Consider the following 25,409-nt stretch of genomic DNA (forward strand, 5'->3'; position numbering starts at 1 on the left):
AAAAACCTGCTGGAGACGCGGTACAGGTACAGCTTGAAAAACTGAGACTCGAGCACGAGTTCCGGGTACGGCAGTTAGAACACGAAGAGAAGCAGTTAGAAAGGCGGGAGAGAGAGAAAGAGTTAGAAAGGCGAGAGAGAGAGAAAGAGGTAGAAAGGCAAGAGAGAGAAAGACAGTTGGAGAGAGAGGAGAAACAGAGGGAAAGGGAATTTGAGCTGGAGAAGTTAAAGATAAGGGCCGAGCAGGGGCTCGTGCCGACCCAAGGTGGAGGGTTCCGGGCGACCCAGGAGGTTAGGCTGGTTCCCCCATTTGACGATACCGATGTGGATCGGTACTTTCTCCACTTCGAAAAAGTAGCTATAAGTCAGGACTGGCCGAGGGATAAGTGGGTTGTCTTACTTCAGAGTGTACTGAAAGGGAAAGCCCAACAAGCTTACTCCGCTTTATCCCCGGAAGATGCCCAGAAGTATGAGGTGGTGAAGGAGGCCATCCTCAGGACTTATGAGTTGGTCCCGGAGGCATACCGGCAGAGGTTCCGGAATGCGAGGAAGCGGTGGGACCGCACGTATTTGGAGTTTGCTCGTGAGATGCAAACATATTGTGAGCGTTGGTGCGCCTCGAAAGGGGTAGAGGGGGATTATGACAGACTGCTGCAACTGGTTCTGATTGAGCAGTTTAAAGGTTGTGTCCCTGAGGGTATGAGACCCTACCTCGATGAGAAAGAGGCAGCCACGTTAGCCGCAACTGCTAAGTTAGCGGATGAGTATGCGTTGACGCATAAAATGAAGGTTGCCCCGAGTAAAGGCTACCAGAAGGGTAGTCAGGACGGCGGGGAGAGTCCACCGGAAAAGTCAGAAAGTAAGCCGGGGACTAGTGAAAAGGATAAGGTAGACCGGGAGCAGTCTGGTAGGAAGTCTCCTGGAGTCGTCTGTTATAATTGTGGGAAAGTCGGACACTTTGCGTCCAGGTGCTTTGCCCCAAGGAAGGAGACGGGGAAAGGAAAAGCGGAAATTTTGAATGGCTGTATTGAGCTGTTAAGCGAACCGCTAGGGAAGGACAGGTCTGAAAAAGTCCAGGAAGGGCGCGAGAGGTTTATCTCGGCCGGACTGGTGTCAGTGAAGGAGAGGTTAAAACCAGTTCCAGTGCGGATCTGGAGAGACACGGGAGCGTGTCAGTCACTAATACTGAAGAGTGTATTAGAGTTTAGCTCAGAGACCCAGACTGGGGAGGTAGAGGTCAAAGGTGTTGGGGAAGGGACAGAGTCAGTCCCTTTGCACCAGATACATTTACAGAGCAACCTGGTCTCTGGACTAGTCACGATCGGGGTGAGGTCCGAATTACCGATGAAAGACGTGGAAGTCTTGCTCGGTAATGACATCGCCGGAGGAATCGTGTTCCCAGTCGTGAGATTGACGGGTCAGCCTGCCAGCATGGAGGCCCCGCCCGCGATGGTGAATTTGGCTGAAACATTTCTGCCAACCTTGTATGAGACAGGGTGTAGTGAGATAAGAGGTAGTGAGGGAGCTGGGACGGACGTAGCAGTAGCCAGGAAAGAATTTGTGCAGACGCAGGAGCGAGACGAGGGGCTGATGGTTTTGGCAGAGACCGCTCTCTCTGACACAGCCTTGACAAGCTATTGTGCGGATAAGGAGGTGCTAAGGAAGAAAGGGAAATCAAGTACAGCATCCGCAGATGAGGAGTGGGGGGTGGTGCAAAAGAGTTATGGGGATGAGGTTTTTAACATGGCCCACGAGGTACCCCCCGGTGGACATTTTGCGGTGCTGGAGGAAACAGTTGGTGGAATCATGAAAGAGAGTTACCGGCTGCCCAGGGGGAAAAATGTTATTGATCATGACCGACGCGAACTGAGACGGTCACCGGCTTTTGATATGCTAACAAACCTAGTCGGTGTTAGCGTGGAAATCAATGAAGCTAGGGGCCCCTTGCTAAGAGGAAAAAACCATTTTGAAAAGATTAGGATGGGATCGGTCAGATGGGAGAAGGCTATTGTTTTGGCCAGGTCTACTGATAAGGTCTCTCCCTTAATCCCCGAAGGAGTAATTAAACGACTCGCACCCATGTGTTTGATTGTCCCGAGGAAATGCAAAGAACTGGGACGTTGGGTTATGTCTGTTACAATAGGGCAGCCAAGTAAACAACACCCATATTTTTCGAGTAATTCAGTGACTAAAGGGCTGATGAACACAGAGGTGTGTATTGGCAATTTAACACGGCTGTCTGAAGCCAGCTTGATAGTGAACCTTGGAAAAAATGAATTCGGCCACACGAATGTCACCTACCTGGGAATTGTGGTGACACAGGGGCAGCTGGCAGTGATGCAAGCTACAGTGCAGGCTATCGCTGACCTCCCAACCTCGACAGACAAGAGGGCCCTCAGAAGGCTTTTGGAGATGGTGGGGTACTGCAGGAAGTTTTGCAATAACTCTGCGGTCAATACCCGTCCCCCTCCTACTAAGCCCTTGCGAGGGAAAATTGAGTCGGAATGGGACGACCCTTGTTGTTGTGGTCCGGGACAAAACCAAATGAGAGGTTACATTGGTCGCAATTCATCAGTGTTTTTGGCCACTATGAAGTTTGCTGAGTTGGAGCCTGGTCTAAGGGATTATTAATAACACGTGTAAAAGGAACAGAAAATGTGATGACTGTCTGTCAAGGTGTTGACAGCTTCAAATTCTCTGTATTAGCTAAATAACTGTTAACGATGTATATTGTGTATGTATCAGATAATGTAGTCATGTTTGTAATTTTTACCTCCCGGTAAAAATCCTTAAAGGGGGGAAGTGTTACGAGAATACACATAAAATTAAGATGTTTGCTGGCCTGGGCTAGCATCAGTGGCATCAGCAGTTGGTCTGCCACCTGCCCTCAGGGGAAGGAGAGATAAGGAACAATGGAGCAGCGTCTGGAGATGTGTAATGAAGGGATGAGGGAGGACGAGCTGTCTGGAGCGGCTCCCCCCTTTGAACCTTGAACTTTTTGAAGTGATGGACAGGCGATACCCCAGCAGGGGGATAAAAAGGGACAGGTTCGCTAAGACAGACACACACGCCACCCGAGGTAACGAGACCCTGGAAGCGGTACGCCTCTCACGAGTGGTGAGAAGTACCGGACAACGCACAGGGTGGAAAGGTACGATCAGCGGGAACCCGGTGTGTGTCCGCCCTTGCCTGGGTGCCGGGTTCACTGCAGAGGATCGACCGCATCTGGAGGAGGGGTCACAGTCGGTGACCTCAGGTGACATCACCAAGGACCCGCCCAAAAGTTGCTCGTGAGCAATCTCGCTGGTCTGTGAGTGAAGCTGTGCTGAATGATGAGTCGTTCTCTCTGTCTCTCTTCCCCCACCTTGTCCATCGCCATGGCAACGATTACTGCGAACTGAACTTTGAGTCATTTTGAAATTGGTCATTTACCCCTAGACAACGATAGAGCTTGATTGATGCTGTTATCTTAATTCTGTGCACATGTGTGGTTATCATTGTTGAATTGTTGCATTTATTATCCTTTCGATTACTGTGTTGCTTGTTTCTTTAATAAAACTTCCTTAGTTCTAGTACTCCAGACTCCAACTGAGTGATCCATTTCTGCTGGTTTGGCAACCCAGTTACGGGGTACGTAACAGAGACAATGGCCTGGTGCTCCTCAGTGGGGTCACGATCGAGGGGTAAATAAGAGGAGGTATCCCCGAGTTGTCGCTGTGCCTCGGCAAGGTAGAGGTCAGTACGCCAGACTACAACAGCACCCCCCTTATCGGCAGGTTTAATAATAAGGTTAGGATTAGTGCGGAGGGAGTGGAGAGCAGAGCGTTCCGAAGGAGTGAGGTTGGAATGGCGACAAGGTGCAGTGAAGTCGAGACGGTTGATGTCCCGTCGGTAGTTAGCGATAAAGAGATCCAGAGCAGGCAGAAGACCAGAGCGGGGTGTCCATGAAGAAGAGGAGGGTTGAAGATGGGAGAAGGGGTCATCGGTGGGGGTGGAAGAGTCCTTGCCGAAGAAGTAGGCTCGGAGACGGAGGAAGAAAAGTTCCGCATTATGGTGAACACGGAACTCGCTGAGGTGTGGGCGAAGGGGGACAAAGGTGAGGCCCTTACTGAGGACAGAGCGTTCTGCCTCCGACAGTTGAAGGTCGGAGGGGATGGTAAAGACCCGGCACAGATGAGAGCTGGGATCAGAGGGAGGAGGGGGGAGGCTGGGGGCGTCAATGGAGAGGGGAGGGTTGGGGTGAGAGGAAGATGGAGCCTCTGAGGACCCAGGAGCTGACGGTGGGATCTGAGGGAGACGGAGTTGCAGAGTGGTGGTGGGGGAAGGGGAGACGGGAGTTAAAGATTTAATTAAAGATTTAAATCACTTTGTTGCAAAATGTCATTTGTGTTGATTTTTTTCCCCCAAACCTGCAGCCTAAAACAGACAAATATATCTCAAACCCTCCTGTTACCCCATCATCAGCATGAAAACTGCTAGTACGGTATATTGATTTCCTGTTTTTTTTAAATACCAAAATACAAAAACACAGCAGATGCTGGAATCTGGAGCAATAAACAACATGTTGGAGGAACCCAGCAGTTGGGTGGGTGGTCCAACATCAACAGGGGAGAAGTAATTATTGATGTTTCAGGTCAAAACCCTGCGTCAATTCCTTTCACCGCACAAATCCTCCAGCAGATTGTTCATTAGTACAATGAAGCTTTAGGCTGAAATTTGGTCAAAAACTTCACCAAGAGCTGTCAATCACTAACTGCTACACACTAAGTGTAGAGTTAGCATTTAAAGTAAAACAATTTTGCTATAAATTGCTTAATTATTGCGAACAAGAAAGTGGACTTGAAAGCAGGACAGTAAGTGGAAAAAAAAAGGGCATTTATTGTTACAATCTTCAAGCTCTCTTGAGAATAGAGTGAGATGGGTGGGTGGTTACTGCCTCTAGAAGGGAATAGGTTTTTAGGGTGAACAGCTTGAGGAATGTCTTCATTGAAAAGGTTATGGGCCTTCCATCCCAGGATGCTGTGGATGTCGATAGTAGAGCAATTTAATCAGTATGCCTTTGGATTTGAAGGTACAGAGGATTACAGAAAGCAAGATGGAATTTTTAATAATTCTCAATAACCTTATTGAATTCAGGAGCTTTGAAGCCAATTCCTGACATTTGTAGGTCAACAGGAATAAAGGTTTTTTAATTCAAAAACTGGATTATTAAAAGCTGCGACTATTCACAATAAAGTGTTTTAAGATTAGACATACTGATTTCTAAAGGCTGTTTAGAGACATACAGTTGCAGAGTAAATTTATCATTCAAAGAACTAGCAAAATAGCCTTTCTTTAATTATATGAAAGTTGGAAAGATAGAATTTCACTTTTAGATTTTGAAATTAATTTCATTTTCTAATTTTGCCTTGTTTTACTCATCATGCATTAACCATGATGCATGGTCATACCATCACGTCATACCAATCCACTGCACTATCTTCATATTGCTCATAAATTATTAACTGTATGGTTACATACTGCAACGTCACTAAGTCCTGGACACAAGGGAAATACAAATCTGAAACAATTAACTGGTGTAAATTGCTTACTAAAGAATTTCAGTTTTCTGTTCAGTTCACCAAGGATAGCGAAGCCTTGAAGTGTTGACACAAGAAGTGGCTCAAAATCACTCTTCTTCTTTGACGTCATATTGCACAAGCGCAGCTCGGTCTTCAAAGTCCATCCAAACAAATCCTCGGCTGGAGGAAAACAAGAGATCAGCTCTTACTCTTACAAATCACATGTTTCACCAACACTCAACCTGAATTATTCCTACAACAGAGAATCCAAAAACTAATGGCATCAGTGTACAAACTCCCTCTATTATAATAACTGAGTACAATTCATTGGGACCTTAAAAGCACTATGATGTATATGTGATATTGCGACCAAGGAGCTTTCAAACAAAGAAAATCAATCTTTAAAGAATTAAGTTATCCAAATTCTGATGAACCTAATACCAACACATAAACCAGCTGGGGATGACGAGGGAGATAAATATAGAACTATAATCTGCTCTATATCATATTTTCATAATACATTTAGAGAATATCTATCAGAAAACTAATTATTAGTTGTGATATCAGTATAAAACATATACCAGAGTATCTCTAGTGCTCATACACGCAAGGGAATGAGACCAGTGATATCATTCAAATGATCTAGGACTTGAATATTCAGAGTAAAATCATTCAACAAATGACCATGAGTCATACATTCTGCCATTCCTACAGAAGCAGATACAATACTTCACAATGACATTATTGGAGTAAACTTATCGTATTGTATCGCAGCTTATTCGCAGCAATGGGCTGTTATGCCTCCTCTTGAAAGTGAAATCACTATTCAAATGGAATAAAAGGAAAGTTCACTAAATGAAAAGAAATTTTAACACAAAGATTTATGTAACTAATTCTGAAGTATATCCAACATTTCTAGATATTCACAACTCTGAGCTTAGCTTCATTATTTCTCCAGAAGAAAAATCTATTCAGAGAACATAGAACAGTACAGGTCCTACAGCCCACGATATGATGACAACCTTTTAACCTACTCTAAGATCAATCTAATCCTTCCCTCTCATATAGCCCTCCACTTTTCTACCATCCATTTGCCTATCTAGGAGTCTCTTAAATATCCCTAATGTATCTGCCTCTAACACCATCTTTGGCAATACACTCCATACACCCACCACTCTGTATACAAAACCTATTTGGCACCCCCTTAGCCCGAGCTCACTCAACCTTTCCTCTAATCCAGGTGGCATCCTGTTAAAACACCTCTGCACTCTGTAAAGCTTCCACATCTTTCCTACAATAAGGTGACCTGAACTTTTCTATTTTCTATTTATGATTTATAATTTAAATTTTTACTATTTACTATCGATTTATACTCCAGGGAGCGCAAAGTGCAGAATGAAATATCGCTGTGATGATTGTACGCTCTAATATCAATTGTTTGGCGAGAATAAAGGAAAGTAAAAGTACTCCAAGTATGGTCTAATGAGTGTTAGGCCAGCAATATTACCTCGCCGCTCTTGAACTCAATCCAACTAATGAAGACGAAATTGCTATATGCCTTCTTTAACAACCCATCAACTTGCACAGCAACTTTGAGATCCAAGATGTGGATTCCAAGATTCCTATTGCTCTGCACTGCTAAGTATCATGCCATTAACTTTGTATTCTGCCTTCAAATCAACCTTCCAAAGTACATCATTTCACACTTTTCTGAATTGAACTCCACTTGCCAGTTCTCAACCCAGCTCTGCATCCAATTAATTTCCTGCTGCAACTCATGACAACCCTCCACAATACCACCAACTCACCTCTTCACCCCCAGGCAGCATACATCCCATCCACAACCACCTTTCGCAGGCAAGCTAACCCTGAATCCTTAGAGCCAAGCTTCCCTGGATCCCAAGCACCCCCCCCCAACCCTCCAAATGAGCCCATCATAGGGAACCCCATCAAAATCACGGGACATCCACTACTCCACCCCAATAAATCTGCACTGCCATCAGGCCCACAGTGCACAACCGGTGCCCAACAATGCCATGCTAACCATTACCAGTAAGACCATCCCTCTCCAAATGCTTGCAAATCCCGATTCCAAAAGTCCCCCTCCCCCCACAGTTCACTCACCAGCAATGCAAGACTCACTGGCCTACAATTGCCAGGACTATCCCCACCCCCATTCCCAAACACCCTTCCAATCACCTTTTGCTGGTGCTGGCGAAGGGGGAAGGCTCCATACTGCCAGCTGTTTCCATTCTTCCCCTAAATGAAAGAGCAATTTCTCCTTCTGTACGGTGAGCTCCGTGCTAAGCACTTGCAACATCTTTAGCTCAATGCCCTTTCTTGATTTTAATAAGGTGAGATTGTGCTGTGCCTTGCAAAGAGAAAGAGAAACATAAGAGACATTCCAATATGAAATGTATTTCATCAAGAAATTTGTAACTCCACATTTCAACCTTGTCACAAATTTAACTGTGGCTTCAAGAGTACAAGTTAAAATTTCAGATGAAGGCATTGAAGTGAACACCATTTTGGCAGGAAGCTGCACATCAGAACACAGAACAGTACAGCACAGGAACAGGCCCTTCAACCCACAATATTCTGCTGAAACAATTAAATTAGTCATCAAACAGTTAACTATACCAATTTCTCATGCCTGCACAATGTCCATACCCTTACATTCATGTGCCTATCTAAATGTCTCTTAGAAGTCTCTAATGTTTTTGCCTGTACCACCTCTGACAGAACATTCCAGGTATTCACCACTCTGTAAAACAAAACTTGCCCCTCACATCACCTTTAAAGATACCCCATCTCACCTTAAATGCATGCCCTCTGGTATTAGACATTTCAACCCTGGGAAAAAGATACTGCCTCTCTACTCTATCTACAGCTCTCAACCTTAACCACCCCACCTAGAAAAAAAAAATCAGACATCCCCTCAGACTCTGCCGCTCCAGAGTAAACAAACCGAAGTTCGGCCAACCTCTCACTACAACACATGCCCTCTAATCTAGGCAGCGTTCTGGTAAACCTCTTATGCACCACCTCAACATCTTTCCTATAATTGGGGGGGCGGGGGGGGGGTAGGAGGAGGAGAGGAAACCATATGCAAAACTCCAAGTGTGGCCTCACCAGATTTTTATAAAGATTCAACATGACCTCTTCACTTTTGAACCTACTGCCTCAATTCATAAAGGCAAGCACGCCATATGCTTTCTCAACCACTTTCAGGGAGCTATGAACTTGGACCCCAAGATCCCTCTGCTCATCAACACTGTTAAGGGGCTTGCTCCAAAACCCCTCATTCAATAATTAATATTTCAATCTAAAACATTACCGTGTTTTGCCAAGTACGAAAACTTGTAATATGGTCATTCAATACACATCAAGGTAACTGCTGTGCACAAAACACTTCAGTGTTTGAGTCATCTGAAATTCCATACAAAAGCAATTCTATCATCACCCCGAACCTCTAGTTTCCTCTATGACTACAAACCTACCCTCATCTCAATTTATTCTCCCATTGTGGTATTTTGCTCGTTGCCAGACTTACTCTGCCAGTGGTAGACACACTGTCGGCTGCTTGGGACCCAAGCTGGAAGAGCCTCCATAACACACTATCTTCCTTCAAAACACTTCTTAAAACATACCCATTTAACCAAAGTAACACACACAAAATTGCTGGCGGAACCCAGCAGGTCCTAAGGAAAGGTCTCAGCATGAAACATCGATTGTTTGTTCCTCTCCATAGATTCTGCCTGACCCACTGAGTTCTTCCAGTATTGTGTGGGGTACTCTGGATCGCCAGCATCTGCAGAATCGTTTGCATTCCTATTTATATAAACATTTAGATATTAGCTCTAATATGTTTCCTTGGCTTTGGGATAGTTTTTATTTAGTTTAGTAACACTTCTATGAAGTTTGTTAGAACATTGATGCTGCTATACAAAAGAAAATGGGTGTTATTGATTTAACAGAACAAATTCAGTGGCATAGAATTAATTTATCATTTAGAACATGTTTAATTAAATCATTTAATACCCAAGAAGCAAGGAGTTTCATGGCTTCAAAATCAGATGTGATTGATGGCATACCAACCTTAGAAAGGTGAGCAGCAGATTTGGTATAATTTTTTTCTAACAAAGCTTGGTGACTTGTTTCTAGGGCTGTATCAAACTAGGAAAGATAGCAAGCAAATAAAAATATTAGGCACACTAAACAAATCTAGCAGCCCCAAATATCTGCAAAAAGACTTCATAAGCTTCTAGCATTACTAATAATGAGGCAAGAATATAGCTTAAATAATGTAAACAACGATCACTATTGAGAACAACAGATTAGTTTATAAAAGCAACACGATCTATAATTTACAAAATTGCAGACACAGTTGTGAAATGAGTAAACTCAAATAGCCCCCTTCACTTATGGCTGGCATTGATACAATACCTAAATGGCCATCTTCTTTGCAATAAACATCTATCATCCAATGACTGAGATGCTAAAACAGCACTGAGTGCTCTGTAGAATAAAGTTGGTTAAAAAATATTTTTTTTTCTGAATTTAAAAATATTAAAATGTAGGACTTGCCATACAGATGAAGTTGATTAAGAAAACTTTAAATGTTAAGCTTTAGTTATAGATTTTCTTACATTAAGCTTTATCCATCAGGAGAATGTAATACTTTAAATTCAATTAAGTGCCATTTGCTCAGGCATAACTTCAGTTGGGAAGACCACTGTGTTGCATTGATGAACTGCTACAGTGTAATGTAAATAAGAGCTGGTCATTGACTTCAGGAAGGAGGACAGTGCACATGCTCTTCCTTGCATCAAGAGGGCTGAGAACTTCATGTTCCTAGGAGAGAATATCACTGATAGCCTGGCATGATCCAATCATGTCCAAGCAAACTCACCAGTGCCTTACTTCTTCAAAAGGGTACAGAAATTTGGTATGTCCCCTTTGACCCTCATCAATTCTTAATCGATGCACTGGAGAATGCACCTATCTGGAAGCATCATGGCTTAGTGTGGCAACTGCTCTGCCCACGATCACAAGAAACGGCAGAGACATGGACACAGCTCAGCACATCACAGAAATCAGACACCCCTCCATGCACTCTGCCTATACTTTTCATTGCCTCAATAAAGCAGCCATAATAACCAAAGACTCCATCCACCCTGGACGTTCTTTCTTCTACCCCGTCCCATCACGAGAAGATGCATAAGCCTTAAAGCATATACCACCAGGCTCAAGGGCAGCTTCGATCCTAGTATGATAAAATAAACTCTTAACCTTAAAATCTACCTCATTATGGCCCTGCACCTCATTAAGTCTGCCTTCACTTTCTCTGTAACTGTAACATTTTATTCTGCATTCTGTTACTGGCCTTGTACTACCTCAATACAATGTGGTAATGAAATGATCTGTATAGCAGGCAAGTTTTTCCACTGTACCTTAGTATACACAACAATAAAGTAATTTACACAATATGGTTAGGTAGAAAGTTAAATTATTTTGACACAGATGTGAATGAAAGAACACTGATTCTGGAAGTTAAGAGAGTATGCAAATTGAAGAGAAACTTGCAAGAACACAATTGCTGCTCTTGTTGCAAGTTTAGAAGATGCTATCAAGGAAGTAGCAGTTGCTTCAGTGCACTTCGAAGATGATGTACCAATGGTTGGGGACAGGGGGAGGGCATACGACGCTGTAGCGAGTACTCTCAAATCAAGCAGACTTGCTTTATCTTAAATGGCATCGATGAAGCAGCAGCCATCTGTGTAAACAGGGAGTATTCCATCATGCTTCTGACTTCTGTCTTGTGGAAAGAGTTGGCAGAGATATTGGGTGGAAAAACCTTTTCAGGTCAAATGAACTACAAATAGCTGTCTGATTGCATTCTAAATTAACCTCATACCTCATTAAAAAAAATCAGTTTAAAGGAAAACATATATGGGAATGAAAATATCCAGAATGGGGAAAGTAAGGCAACTTTAAAAGCTTTCTTCGCTTACCTCACGTAATTGTGTTAACACACTCAGTAAAACTGTACTTTGTTCCAGCTGCTGTTTCAGTTCACTGAATTCAGTAACAGCAACACGAAGATCCCTCTGCACCTGTTAAAAAAACACCCATTTCTCGATTTTTTTTTGCTGAAAAATAACAATTCATGATCACCCTGAGATTTAGTATGATGCAAGGCTAAATTATGAATAGCTTAATTATGAAGAGCCCAGATAGAATTTCTGCATGTGCAGAAAATGCAAAATCACTGAAGGTACTTCAACTTTAAACCCTTTTGTTCCGCAACACTTTTATTACTCCCAAGTTCGAACCCAGTCGGCCCCCCCCCCACCCCCGGGCACACTTTCCATCCATGCCAGGTTGAGCCCGAGCTAGCCACTCGGCCTCGTAAAAAAAAAGGGTCGAGTCAGGAACTTCATACGGTGACCCGGTTAATCCGAAAGGAGACCAATCCTGACACTACGCGCCAGACAAGAATGGCTGACTGTCTGGTGTGACAAGCTATGAAATGAAATTTATAAATAATGCTCATCGTGAAAATTTCATTAAAAATCCTGGGGAAAATAGCACTAAAAGTTTAACAGAGCTTTGCAAACTCAAATTAAGTTTTTCACATTGACAACAGCATAATTAATCTCATAAAAGATCACAAAATGGTCAAGACCTCTTGGATATTTTAAACAATTAACTATTCCAGCTATCTAACTCCAGCTTCCCATTAAAAATACAGCAATATAACAGCTCTGCATACGTCCAAGTACTGTGCCATCTTCTGTAATCTCCGAGCTCAGTGTGACCTGCAGCATGACAGTGTCCAGCATAATTGTACTAAGACCTCTGTGCACCCAAGCACGAGATCTAAAGTACATCCTGTTGCCATTCTTTGTCTTAGTCAATGAGGCATTTGTACAATGTGACATTTACTTGTTGGATTTTACTTTTCTATTACCTGATTTTCAATTTGTGACTTCAGTACATCTATCTCCATCGAGATCTCATCCACCTGATTTACCAGGTCCTCTCCATTCTTTAAACTTGGGATGAATTCCTCATACTTCTTGTTTATGGTGTTGTATACTTCACCCTGGGGGGGAAAGATAACTTTCAATTGAAAGCTTCACAAATTACTTTATCCCCTTATGGGCATAACACCACCTTAAAACCAGTCGCTTTGGGCACATGGGGCTCATCAGCCGTGGTTAGCAGCTCATCTAGAAGAAAAACTCCAATCCCAAAACTCCGCTGCCTTGCACTCATGTGGAAGGCATCAGGAGTAAACCCAGAGGAATAATCTGGAGCTGGAGTCCCTTAGCCAGTCCTACGTTGAGTTCAAAGCTGACTGGCAACTCCTGCGATGCTGCTGGTACCAGGCTGTATCGGCCTCTGATACTCCCTTGGGTTCATTGGCAGCGTGGAGAGGGGCAACAGCCTGTTCTCCATATCATACTGTCCTGGCTTGAGTATCACAAGACAGCTGGGATGCAACATCCATGGTCCAACCTCAATCAACAGAGGGCTTTGTGAAGCACAACAACAATGCCATAAACTCAAAGTGCCTTCAAACTTATTATAAAAATTAATTTTATTCAAGATTGTTTAATGTCATTTCCAGTAGACAAACATAAAGGAGAATAAAATAATTGTTACTCCAGATCCAATCCAGCATATAAAAACACACCAAGAACACAATAATAAAACACATTAAATACAAATATAGGTATATAAGATAGCTTATATACAGATTATTTGTACAGTACATAAAGTGACACTAGGTACAGGAGTGTTTGTACATAAGGTGATTCTGAAAGGAAATTATAAAGTAGTGGTAATGAGGTGTAGAGAGGTGGTTTAGTGGGTGGACGTGTCGAAAAACCTTACTGCTTGGGGAAAGTTTTGAGTCTGGTGGTCCTGGCACAGCCGCTAAATAGCCTCTTCCCCGTTGGAAGTGGGACCAAAAGTCCACGAGCAGGGTGGGTGGGATCTTTCATGATTTGCCATCTTTGAAAAGTTATAGGAAACACAGTCAGTTGATGCAAGAGGAGAATAATGGAATGCAACAGTTTGAAAGTGTAGCTGACAGAAATACTCGTGCAAGTATTTCCACCCAAAAAAATTACAGTAAACATAAACAGAAATATTTTACGGCATGCAGCATATGTCATGGAGCAAACCACAGCACTGTGTCAACAAGTAGAGCACTTTGAGCCAATGGATTCAGAAATAAAGACTTAGTATAGCATTATTACATGTACGAGGTACAAATCATTACAACTATGCATTGAAATGCTACAACGTATAATAATCGGAATGCAGAAGAAAGTGCTATAGCTACAAAGAAAGTACAGAGCAGGTAAAATACAAGGTGAAAGATCATGATTGGTTTAAGTATATTTTATAGATAATTATTATAAAATTGGCGAACAATTTCAACCCAGATCCCCACACTCCCTCCAGCAGCTCTCTATCCCACTCCGGACCTCAGACGGCGGGATACAGATCCCGGGCCTGTTCGGTTGCCCCAGTCCCACGCAGACCCTTAAGCCTACCACTTTGTTCTTACCTTGACCTCTTCTACCCGGCGAGACAGCCTGTTGATCTTAGTGCCGATGTCGTCTTTCTCCAACTTCCCCGACGACGCCAGCACCTCGGCCACAAACGACAACATCTTTCATTCTCCAACGCGCAACAGCTCTACGCGCATGCTCAACCGCTGACCGTTCCGCAAAGCCCGGCGGGAAAGGCAATCTTTCTCTCCAAGCCGAGCACTTTGTGAACTACAACTCCCGTGAGGTCTCGGGAATAAGCCTTTCTAATTTTTGGCGGTATATATCCCGCCACGTAACCTCTTGTATTACGTATTTAGGACTGGTGCGTGAATGAGTACCAGCAAGAATTAGCACTTTCACAAACATAATTTGATTTGAAGTTTATTCAAATTCTTTAGGATATTTTTGTTATACGTAACTCACGTTTTAAAAATAGCAAAATCTCGGTTTATGAATGAAGACCAAAGGCATTAAAAGAATTTATGAAAGATACTACAGAAGATTTTCCGAATAAGAGCAAGGTAGTTTCGTCAGATAAATAAAATGCAACCAATCTAACCAGCCTCTAAATTGTAAGGAGCAACTTAGAGGCTTCAAGTCTATTTCAAGTTACTTATGGCTTGATTAATAAACCATTTTATAAGGAGCAATTGTGACTTTTCTGACCTGGTGAAATTTATGGAGCCTAATGTTCTTTTAAGAGTTACAGCCTGGGCATACTGGCATTATCAGTTTAATTATGAGTGATTTCATCCAAGTCCTGTAGTTATTTGGTAAACCACATCCAATCTATATTAAATATAGATCTATTAAAATAGAAAATACTGTATATTAGAATTAGTTTTATATTATAATAGTTAGTAGATGTGCTTCATTAACCAATATTTTAATACTGCCAGTGTTTTCACGAAAACCAATATTCACCACCTTTCAGGCACAAGTACACCATATTACAGGGAGAAAAATGGACTTAAAAACATTTGCACCTCTCTTTATTTAAGTTGCTCATAAGACTATGGTAATAATTCTAATTCCAAATAATTATTTTTGATGTAGTGAATTTATGAAGAACAAAAGCTCCCAAAAGTGGTTGATTATGATGGGTCCATGTGATTTTGATTTAGATCATGTTTTCTGGATTAGTTAAAATGCAAACAGAAATGGCTATTTCTCAGATTACTGCTCCATTCTACTCACGTGACAATAGAAAATAAAATTTAAATTACTCTAAAATAGTTTTATGCTCTATTCTGCATTGTTATGGACTTACTTGCACAGATACTTCTGTATCTAGCATCACTTACTGTATGTACGTACAATCAGAATGTATGAAGCTAATGTATTTATATTTATTGCTTTTATTGTGATTTTTTTTCAGAGTAATTATCATTTCATCCTCCTTTACACTTGTGTACTGATAAATGAACACAAGCAATCATGAATCTTGAATTTTCTACCTCAATTCATTTGCAATGATTTGGTCTGTATGAACGGTATATAAGACCAGCTTTTCACTGTATTTTGTTGTGTCTATAAGAAACCATTAGCAATATGAGATTGTTAGGAAACCCTAGTGGTTCAACACATGGCACATTAGATGCACATGTAAATTGGAGGTCCAGAGTGCAAAGGGGTGTGTTAGCTGGGGTCTGAACTGAGGGTCAGGTGTGTAGCCAGGTCAATGCCAGGGTTGGAAACTTTGGCTAGGTTTGCAGCCACCTTGGGGTTTGAAAACACTGAAAACTTCTACAGATGTACCGTGGAGAGCATTCTTACAGGCCACATCGCTGTCTGGTGTGGGAGGGGGGGTGCTATTGCACAGGATCGAATGAAGCTACAGAAAGTTGTAAAATTAATCAGCTCCATCAGGGGTACTAGCCTCCATAGTTTCCAAGATATCTTCAAGGAGCAGTGCCTCAGAAAGCTGGCGTCCATTGTTAAGGACACCCATCACCCAGGACATGTCCTCTTATTGTTACCATCAGGAAGGAGGTGCAGAATCCTGAAAACACACACTCAGTGAGTCAAAAACAACTTCATCCCTTCTGATATATGATTTCTAAATGGACATTGAACCCATGAACACTGCCTCAATTTTTTTCTATTATTTCTGTTTTTGCGTTACTATTTTTAATTGATCTATTTACTATATGTAGATATACAGTATATACTTAATGTAATTCATTTTATTTATACATTTTTTAATATTTTATGATGTATTGCTGCCATAATACAACAAATTTCACAACATCTGCCAGTGATATTAAACCTGATTCTGATTCGGGAGTGCTGGTAAATGTTGGCTTGCTTTTTCAAGCTGAAGCTCATGAGGTACCATATCCTACTTCCTTTAAGTTCACTGGGCTTTCTAAAAATAAATGTTATGGCACAGTTTAGCATATAAAAGTGAAACAAAGCTCTGTTGAGTATGAATAAAAGTAAAATCCAGAAGTGAGGAAAATCTGCTCACTGGCACCACCAAAGTCCTGGGGGAGCCAGATCAGTTGGGTTTTACTGTAGTCACTTTTATCTAGCATATTGATTATTTTTTTGATAGCCATGTTAACATGCTGTTTAACTTCGTTACCGGCAAGTCATAGGGTCAATTCCGAAAGTTGAAGCCTGCAGATCGATCGGAAGTCCAGAAGATGAAGAAGTCAGATGGCTGAAGTTCTCAGTCAACGAGTCCACTGAGGAAGTCAAAAGCCCAATGTATGCGAGTCCAATAGAAGTCTGGATGCGGCCTGTCCTGGGGACTCTGTGTGTGTGTGTGTAGGGGCTTGTCCTGCTGCTGTTGTTTTGTTGGTTGTTGTGTTATGTGTTGTTCTGCTGAACATTGTTGGCTTGCTATATTGGCAATGGAATGTGTGGCGACACTTGTGGGCTGCCCTCAGCACATCATTAGTTTGCGTCAGTTCTCAACATAAACAGCGCATTTCACTGTTTCGATGTACAGTACATGTGATAAATAAATTAATCTGAATCTTCTTCAGTCATTGATTATAGTCAAGTCAAGTCACGTTTTATTGTCATTTCAATCATAACTGCTGGTACAGTACACAGTAAAAATGAGACAACGTTTTTCAGGGCCATGGTGCTACATGAACAATACAAGAACTACACACTGAACTGCGTAAAACAACACAAAAACTACACGAGACTACAGACCTACCCAGGACTGCATAAAGTACACAAAACAGTGCAGGCATTACAATAAATAATGAGACAATAGGCACAGTAGAGAGTAGTAGGTTGGTGTCAGTCCAGGCTCTGGGTATTGAGGAGTCTGATGGCTTGGGGGAAGAAACTGTTACACAGTCTGGTCGTGAGAGCCCGAATGCTTCGGTGCCTTTTGCCAGATGGCAGGAGGGAGAAGACTTTGTATGAGGGGTGCGTGGGGTCCTTCATAACGCTGTTTGTTTTGCGGATGCAGCGTGTGGTGTAAATGTCTGTGATGGCGGGAAGAGAGACCCCGATGATCTTCTCAGCTGACCTCACTATCCACTGCAGGGTCTTGCGATCCGAGATGGTGCAATTTCCGAACCAGGCAGTGATGCAGCTGCTCAGGATGCTCTCAATACAACCTCTGTAGAATGTGGTGAGAATGGTGGGTGGGAGATGGACTTTTCTCAGCCTTCGCAGAAAGTAGAGACGCTGCTGGACTTTCTTTGCTATGGAGCTGGTGTTGAGGGACCAGGTGAGATTCTCCGCCAGGTGAACACCAAGAAATTTGGTGCTCTTAACGATCTCTACGGAAGAGTCGTCGATGTTCAGTGGAGAGTGGTCGTTCTGTGTCCTCCTGAAGTCAACAACCATCTCTTTTGTTTTGTTCACATTCAGAGACAGGTCGTTGGCTCTGCACCAGTCCATTAGCCTCTGCCCCTCCTCTCTGTATGCTGACTCATCGTTCTTCCTGATGAGACCCACCACGATCATGTCATCGGCGAACTTGATGATGTGGTTCGAGCTGTGTGTTGCAGCGCAGTCGTGGGTCAGCAGAGTGAACAGCAGTGGACTGAGCACACAGCCCTGGGGGGCCCCCGCGCTCAGTGTGATGGTGTTGGAGATGCTGCTTCCAATCCGGACTGACTGAGGTCTCCCAGTCAGGAAGTCTAGGATCCAGTTGCAGAGGGAGGTGTTCAGGCCCAGTAGGCTCAGCTTTCCAATCAGTTTCTGAGGAATGATTGTGTTGAATGCTGAACTGAAGTCTATGAACAGCATTCAAACGTACATGTCTTTTTTGTCCAGGTGTGTTAGGGCCAGGTGGAGGGTGATGGCAATGGTGTCGTCTGTTGAATGGTTGGGACGGTACGCGAACTGCAGGGGGTCCAGTGAGGGGGGCAGCAGGGTCTTGATGTGCCTCATGATGAGCCTCTCGAAACATTTCATGATGATGGGTGTGAGAGCGACGGGACGGTAGTCGTTGAGGCAGGACACTGAAGCCTTCTTCGGCACGGGGACGATGGTTCCCATGCCGAAGAAAAACCATAAAAATAGTTTGAAGCTTCCATTAATTATTTTGTTGTGAATACAGCAGGTCAAAAAATTGACCTTACATACTAAAGTTACGCACAGGTAGTAATGTTATGCAATCTTGACTTTGTACAATGGTTTAGAGAGAGAAATTAGCGTTATCTGGTCCATGTACATCAAAATATACAATAAAGTGCATCTTTTGTGTCAAATCAAATCAAAAAGGATTATGCTGGGAGCAACCCACTAGTGTCACCACTTTTCTGGCGCCAACATAGCATACCCACAATTTACTAACACTAACCGTACGTCTTTAGAATGTGGGAGCAAACAGGAGCACCTGGACGAAACCCATACAGTCACAGGGAGAATGTACAAACTTCCGACAGACAGCGGTGGGAATCGAACATTGATTGGTAATTGCTGGCACTATAAAGTGATGGTGCTCATGCTGAGCTACCATGCCACCCCAAGATAGTTTAGATCAAGTGACAGGGCACTGGTAACCTATTTATAGCTCCCCCAATTTTTATTTTCACAATAGGTGCAGAAAATAGGTTGTAAGGAATAGACCAAAATAGGGAGGTTCTACACTCAGAAACACTAAACAAACTGCAAGATGTGTCCTTAGTAAAAGAGAAGGCTGTGGGAAAACTTCATTGAAGTGAGTGGTACAGTAGCTTAGCGGTTAGTGTAAGCTTTTACAGCGCCAGAATCAGGGTTTAATTCCTGCCGCTGACTGTAAGGAGTTTATAAGTTCTCTCCATGACAGTGTGGGTTTCCTCCCACGTGCATTGCAAAGATGTATGGGTAGTAAGTTGCGAGCACAAACAAAGAGAAAATCTGCAGATGCTGGATATCAAAGTAATACACTCAAAATGCTGGAGGAACTCAGCAGGCCAGGCAGCATCTATGGAAGGGAATAAACAGTTGACGTTTCGGGCTGAAACCCTTCATCAGGACAGTCCTGATAAAGTCCAATGGAAGCATGGCGACATTTGCGGGCTGCCCCAGCACAATCCTTGGACTATGTTGGTCACTAACGCAAACGATGCATTTAACTGTTTTGAAGTACGTGGGACAAATAAAGCTAATCTTTAAAAATCTTTATCTTTAACAGGGCAGACATCAATATGTTTCAGTTTGACATAAATCCAGAAGTACATAATGGCAGTCGCTATGAAACCTAACTCTAAGGGCTATTAAGAAGAGTGAGAATGAGAAATTTGCCACTCCATAGGGTAGCTGCATTGAATTGTTGCATCTTAATGGAAACTAGAGAGAGAATTAAAAAGAAGGATTTGCTGATAAGATGACTAGAAACAAGGTGAAAGGAACTCTGTCTGGAAAATAACACAGTCACTGACCAGCAATCCCCACCTGAGCTGTAAAATTTCTGAGGGCAGCCAAATTTGAGTTTCTCCTGAATGACAGAGTTAGAGGCTTTAGTGACGAAGGCAACATGGGTGGTTGGTGTTGCTCCTTGCATTTTTTTTAGATCTTTTATATGATTAAGATGATGTCCACTGTATTTCTAGATGGACGAATCCTCACAGCTACTTGGAGATCGGCTTCTTGTCCACACGGAGGAGGTGGATAAGGAAGACTGGGTCAGTATTCAAAGGTGTCTCCCATTTTGAAGAATGTCATGATCATTCCTGGGCCAACATATTGATACAATTATGAAGAAGACATTGCTGTGGTTATACTTCATTAGGTGTTAGAGGAGATTTGGTATAAATAGGAGCAAGGATTTGGCAGATGTCAGTCTAATAGTCAATAATATGAGCAATTGTTGTGGTTCCTTAGTTGAACACGTTATGATCCAAAATCTTCCAGAAGTGTGCTTGTGCCTCTGAGGAATCAGTGTTTGTGTGTCAACAGAAGGGCCCCATTATAGTCAGCCTTCCCTACAACTTCCTTGCCAATCACATTTTGCCAGAGAATTGTGGTTCTTCCAGGAGAACCAGAAGAATTAGCTTATCTCCTTGGTTACAGAAGGTGATTCTCTCACATGTTATGGTCAATGAGTCTATGATGGCGTGGACTTGGCTTCAACGTCAATAAATACAATAGTCACCTGCATTCTGCACATTGACTATAAAGATTCCCATAACCTTGGTTCTGACTTCTGGAGTCACCATGGTTAGAGCAGTTTCCTACTAGGTCTATAGATTAGCTCTGCACCCATATGAAGTTTGTTGGAAGTGGTATATAAGATCGTGACGAGAGATTGAGAAGAATGTTGAGGAAGTGGTGTAGCATTGTTTGATATCAGTCTTCGGTGAGGTTGGCTCTGTTGTAATCAATGGTTCGAGGAGTATAAGGAAAGGGTTAAATGTGATTCCTTCCTGGTACATGCCAAAATATAATGGAAGTTTGAAGGCAAAATGGTGTCAGCTTGGAATATGGTAATGGCCTGTTTTACCCCCTTTATTGACCAATGATTTATCTTTATTTTGTACACTCATCATTAAGATGAGATACTGGTGAAGAATGTGTCCCTCCTTACAGACCTGTTGTCTCTATTTCTCTATGTTATGTGTCTAGTTTGAAGGTTGTAAGAATTAAGAGGGTACAGCTGGTAGCAATGGGACAGAAAAATACTGGAATAAGAATTATGTTATGTTCCCTCCGACACTGCAGAGATTATCTTATTAAGTAGATGTTATGTTGCTTTCTATACTACTACTACTTCAGTAATCATTTGTTTTTCTTTCTGTATTGCATTCATACTAGTTCTAAAAAGGTGATTTTTTGTGGCCTTCAATGTGTGTGCAGTGCCTCTCTTTGTGATTGCATACGTGAATGCACTAAGCTGAAGGAGAAAAGAACACGGAATGAATTTTAAAATGGCTTCCGTTACATGGAGTCAGTAACTTTGATACGGTTGCGGCCAGATTTGCGGTTCCAGCATCTGCAGTCTCCACTTCTTTCTGAACTCTTTCCTGGGAAGAAGTTACCAGGTGGAGAGAGGAAACTATTTCAAGTTTATGCTGAAAGCCGACTGGAAAATTGTATCATCCCCTTGACTCTTGGAAATCTAGTGATCACTCAAAGTGGAGAAATAGTGTTAAGAGCCTTGTCCATGGCAGGAGTTCACCAGCTCACATGCCCACCCATCTGCTTGTCCCATCAATCCCATTCTATCTGTCAAACATAGAACATTATGGCACAGTACAGGGCCTTTGCCACTTGATGTTGTGCCAACCTTTTAACCTACTCTGAGATCAATTTATCCCTGTAACATTACCTCGCAGCTCTTAAATTTGATCCCTTGACTAATGAAGGCCAACACACCATACGTCTTCTTAACCACCCAATTCAGGGAGAGCTATGGACATAGATCACAAGATCCTAAACCTTAAGTACGCTTCTTCCTTCCTCTTGCCTAGATGTTCCACATCTCTTGTTAACCATGGTTCCTTCACCCTACTATCCTTTCCCTGCCTCAATGGGACAAACCTATCTAGAACCCCATGTAAGTGCTCCCTAAGTAACCTCCAGATTTCTGTTGTGCATTTCTCTAAGTACATCTATTCCCAGTTTACGCTTCCAAGTTCCTGTCTAATAGCATCATAATTCCCCTCTCCCAATTAAATACTTTCCCATACCATCTAGTCCTGACCCTGTTCAAGTCCTTGTAAAGGTCAGGGAGTTGTGGTTACTGTCTCCAAGGTGCTCACCCACTGAGAGATCTGTCATCTGACTAGGTTCATTGCCTAGTACCAGATCCTCTAGCCAGTCCTGATGAAGGGTCTTGGCCCAAAACAACTGTATTCCTTTCCATAGATGCTGAGTTGCTGAGACCTGCTGAGTTTTTCCAGCATTTTGTATAGGTCGCTCTGGATTTTCAGCATCAGTAGAATCTCTTGTGTTTAGGTCTTTCTACGAATTGTGTTAGGAATCCTTCCTGGACATTCTTCTGGAAGAGTCCATGCTTCTGACATTGTCCTCATCAGTCATCTCAGAACCCACAAAAGCCGAGAGAGAGAGCAAGTAGAGCAAGTCATCCTCGATTGCAAAGGTCTGCTGGAGAAGAAGTTTGTAGGGAAAAGCAAAATCTTAACCTATACTAAAAGCTGGCAAGAGGTGGCATCATTAGATTACTGCTGCTTCTGCACAAATAAGTGTTGGGCTGATCTACAGGAAACAGACATGTGCCTCTATACTTTAATAAATTGTGTGTTCAGTGAAAATACAAACATTTTTGAAAGGCATAAAAATATCTGAATTTTCATATTTGTTTTAAGGGTAAAGGTTAAACTAATCAAATTGATATTACATACACGTTTCCATGATGTATTAAGCATTGGTTTTAATGATTGTTATTTTTTTAATGATTGTTATTTTATGTAACTTATATTCATACAGTAAGAAGGAAGGGAGGCAGAGGAAAGGAAATTTTAGGTCAGTTAGCCTGACCTCAGTAGTTGGGAAGATGTTGGTGATGGAATGAAGGGATAGGTAAATAGAGGGAAAAACAGAGGGCAATGATTAACTTATAATCAATCACCTTGTAAGCGCCTTAGCTTACTGCTTTGGACAAGTTTGGACAAGTCAGAAAGAAGCTTCACTCTGCAATGGGTGACGTACTGGCCATTATTGTCTAAAGATAGGCATAGGGTTAAATAAGGAACTAACTGATCCTGCAGAAGTATCTCAAGGAATGGCTAAACATGGGAGGGATGAGGTAACGGCTAGAACGTTCTTGAGAAAAGGGGAAGGTGTCCGAATGGGGAACTGATGGGCTAGCTTTGGCTTAAAATAATTATAACTAACTGACCAATGATTATCTTACATCTAATTGTATCTTAGCATGTGATTGAAATGATTCTAATACTGTCTAAACTTGTAATTGTAAGATTTCCTGTTACCTGATCAATGTTATTAATTGTGGAGAATTGTGTAATTTGAGGGCAGTGTCTGGACTGGCTCTTTTGGGAGATCAGTCTGTAACTTCCCCCGTAGCATGCTATGAGTAAAGAATAAAGGTTTGAAAAAGAATTACATGTGTTAGTGTTTTCGTGGTACTTTGTCTTTGCATCGGTCGGTCCAGTACGACATTGGGGTCGATTATTAAGGATGAAGTTTCGGGTACTTGGAGGTGCATGATAAAGTAGGCCGAAGTCTGCATGGTTTCCTTAAGGGGAAATCTCGCCAGACAAAGCTGTTGGAATTCTTTGAAGAAAGAACAGGCAGGATAAACGAAAGATTGTCAGTGGATGTTGTTTACTTCGATTTTCAGAAGGCATTTGACAAGGTGCCACACACGAGGCTGCTTAACAAGGTAAGAGCCCATGGAATTACAAGAAAGGTACTAACAATGACAGAAGATTTGCTGACCAGCAGGAGAAAAAGAGTGGAAATAAAGGGGGCCTATTCTGGTTGACTGCAGGTGACAAGTGGTGTTCCAGGAGTTGGAGATAGGATCAATTACTTTTATGTTATATGTCATTGATTTGGATGAAGGAATTGATGGCTTTGTAGCCAAATTTGCAAACAATGCAAAGGTAGGTGAACGGGCAGGTAGTGTTGAGGTAGCAGGGGATCTGCAGAAGGACTTGGACAGATTGGGAGAATGGGCAAAGAAGTGGCAGACGGAATATAGCGCAGGGAAGTGTATGGTCATGCACTTTGGTAGAAGGAAGAAAGACATAGACTATTTTCTAAATAGGGAGAAATTTCAAAAATCAGAGGTGCAAAGGGACTTGGGAGCCTTTGTGCATGTTTCTCTAAATGTTAACTTTCAGGTTGAGTCGGTGAAAAGGAAGGCAAATACAATGTTAGCATTCATCTTAGAGGGCTAGAAATCAAAAGCAAGGATGTAACGTTGAGAACTTATAAGGCATTGGTCAGAATGCACTTGAAGTATTCTGAGCAGTTTTGGGCCCCCTATTGAAGAAAAGATGTGCTGACATTGGAGAGGGTTCAGAGGAAGTTCACAAGAATGATTCCAGGAATGAAGTTGTTATGTTTGTTCTGAATAAAGGCAAACTTAACATGGGTAAAGACGAACACATCTTTATTCGGGACACTCCAGCAGACATGAGTGTATGTGACCTGCTCACCAATGTCATTTCTGGTTCCGGGTGAACCACCCATATTACACACTAGGAACTGAAGTTCTTTATTATGTATGTACATAATAACACAGAAGGAGTTAATATATATGAGTAGTGTTTGTTGGCTCTGGGCCTTTGCTCACTGGAGTTCAGAAAAATGAGGGGTGATCTCATTGAAAACTCTCTATTGAGTGTTGAAAGGCCTAGATAGAGTGGGTGTGGAGAGGATGTTTCCTGTAGAGGGGGAGTCCAACGCATCAGGATCCAATTATGTCAATGGCCAGCGTTCCGAGAATGTCCTGGAGGCAGCCCACAAGTGTTGCCACACGTCCAGCGCCAACATAGCATGCCCAAGACTGACTAACTCTCACCACCTTGTACATCTTTGCGATGTGGGAAGAAACCAGAATACCCAGCGGAAACCCATGCAGTCACGGGGGAACTTACAAACTCCTTACAGACAGTGGCAAGAATTGAACCCCAATCTTCTGGTCGCTGGTGCTGTAAAGCATTATGTTAACCTCTACACTACTGTAATGACCGATGTTGTCATCTCTACTAACAATACATCAGAGTTGTTCAGCTTTTGATAACATTTTTGTGAGTTTTTCTTGATAACATTTTGATGAAATGGCTGCAGTTTCAATGTCATTAATAGAGTTGGGTAAATGTTATGGAACATTTTTCTGTAAAAATTGTGGGATCACACATACCAGTCCTCATCAAGGGGCCAGCAGTGGA

The 25,409-nt window shown here is 42.4% G+C and overlaps 1 protein-coding gene across 1 annotated transcript in view; it reads right to left on the reverse strand.

The window, feature by feature from the left end:
- zw10 (zw10 kinetochore protein) overlaps positions 1 to 14,301 on the reverse strand; it is a 41,452-nt gene extending 27,151 nt beyond the window's left edge. Inside the window, exons 1-6 of the mRNA XM_063038336.1 lie at positions 14,145 to 14,301; positions 12,534 to 12,668; positions 11,575 to 11,676; positions 9,659 to 9,736; positions 7,760 to 7,931; positions 5,591 to 5,740 (exon numbers count right to left, since the gene is read on the reverse strand). Of these exons, the coding sequence (XP_062894406.1) occupies positions 5,591 to 5,740; positions 7,760 to 7,931; positions 9,659 to 9,736; positions 11,575 to 11,676; positions 12,534 to 12,668; positions 14,145 to 14,249 (742 nt within the window). The 5' untranslated portion in view covers positions 14,250 to 14,301. The remainder of the gene's footprint in view (positions 1 to 5,590; positions 5,741 to 7,759; positions 7,932 to 9,658; positions 9,737 to 11,574; positions 11,677 to 12,533; positions 12,669 to 14,144) is intronic.
- Between the last annotated feature and the right edge of the window lie 11,108 nt (positions 14,302 to 25,409).

Source organism: Mobula hypostoma, chromosome X2 (assembly GCF_963921235.1).
Source record: "Mobula hypostoma chromosome X2, sMobHyp1.1, whole genome shotgun sequence".
NCBI lineage: Eukaryota > Metazoa > Chordata > Chondrichthyes > Myliobatiformes > Myliobatidae > Mobula > Mobula hypostoma.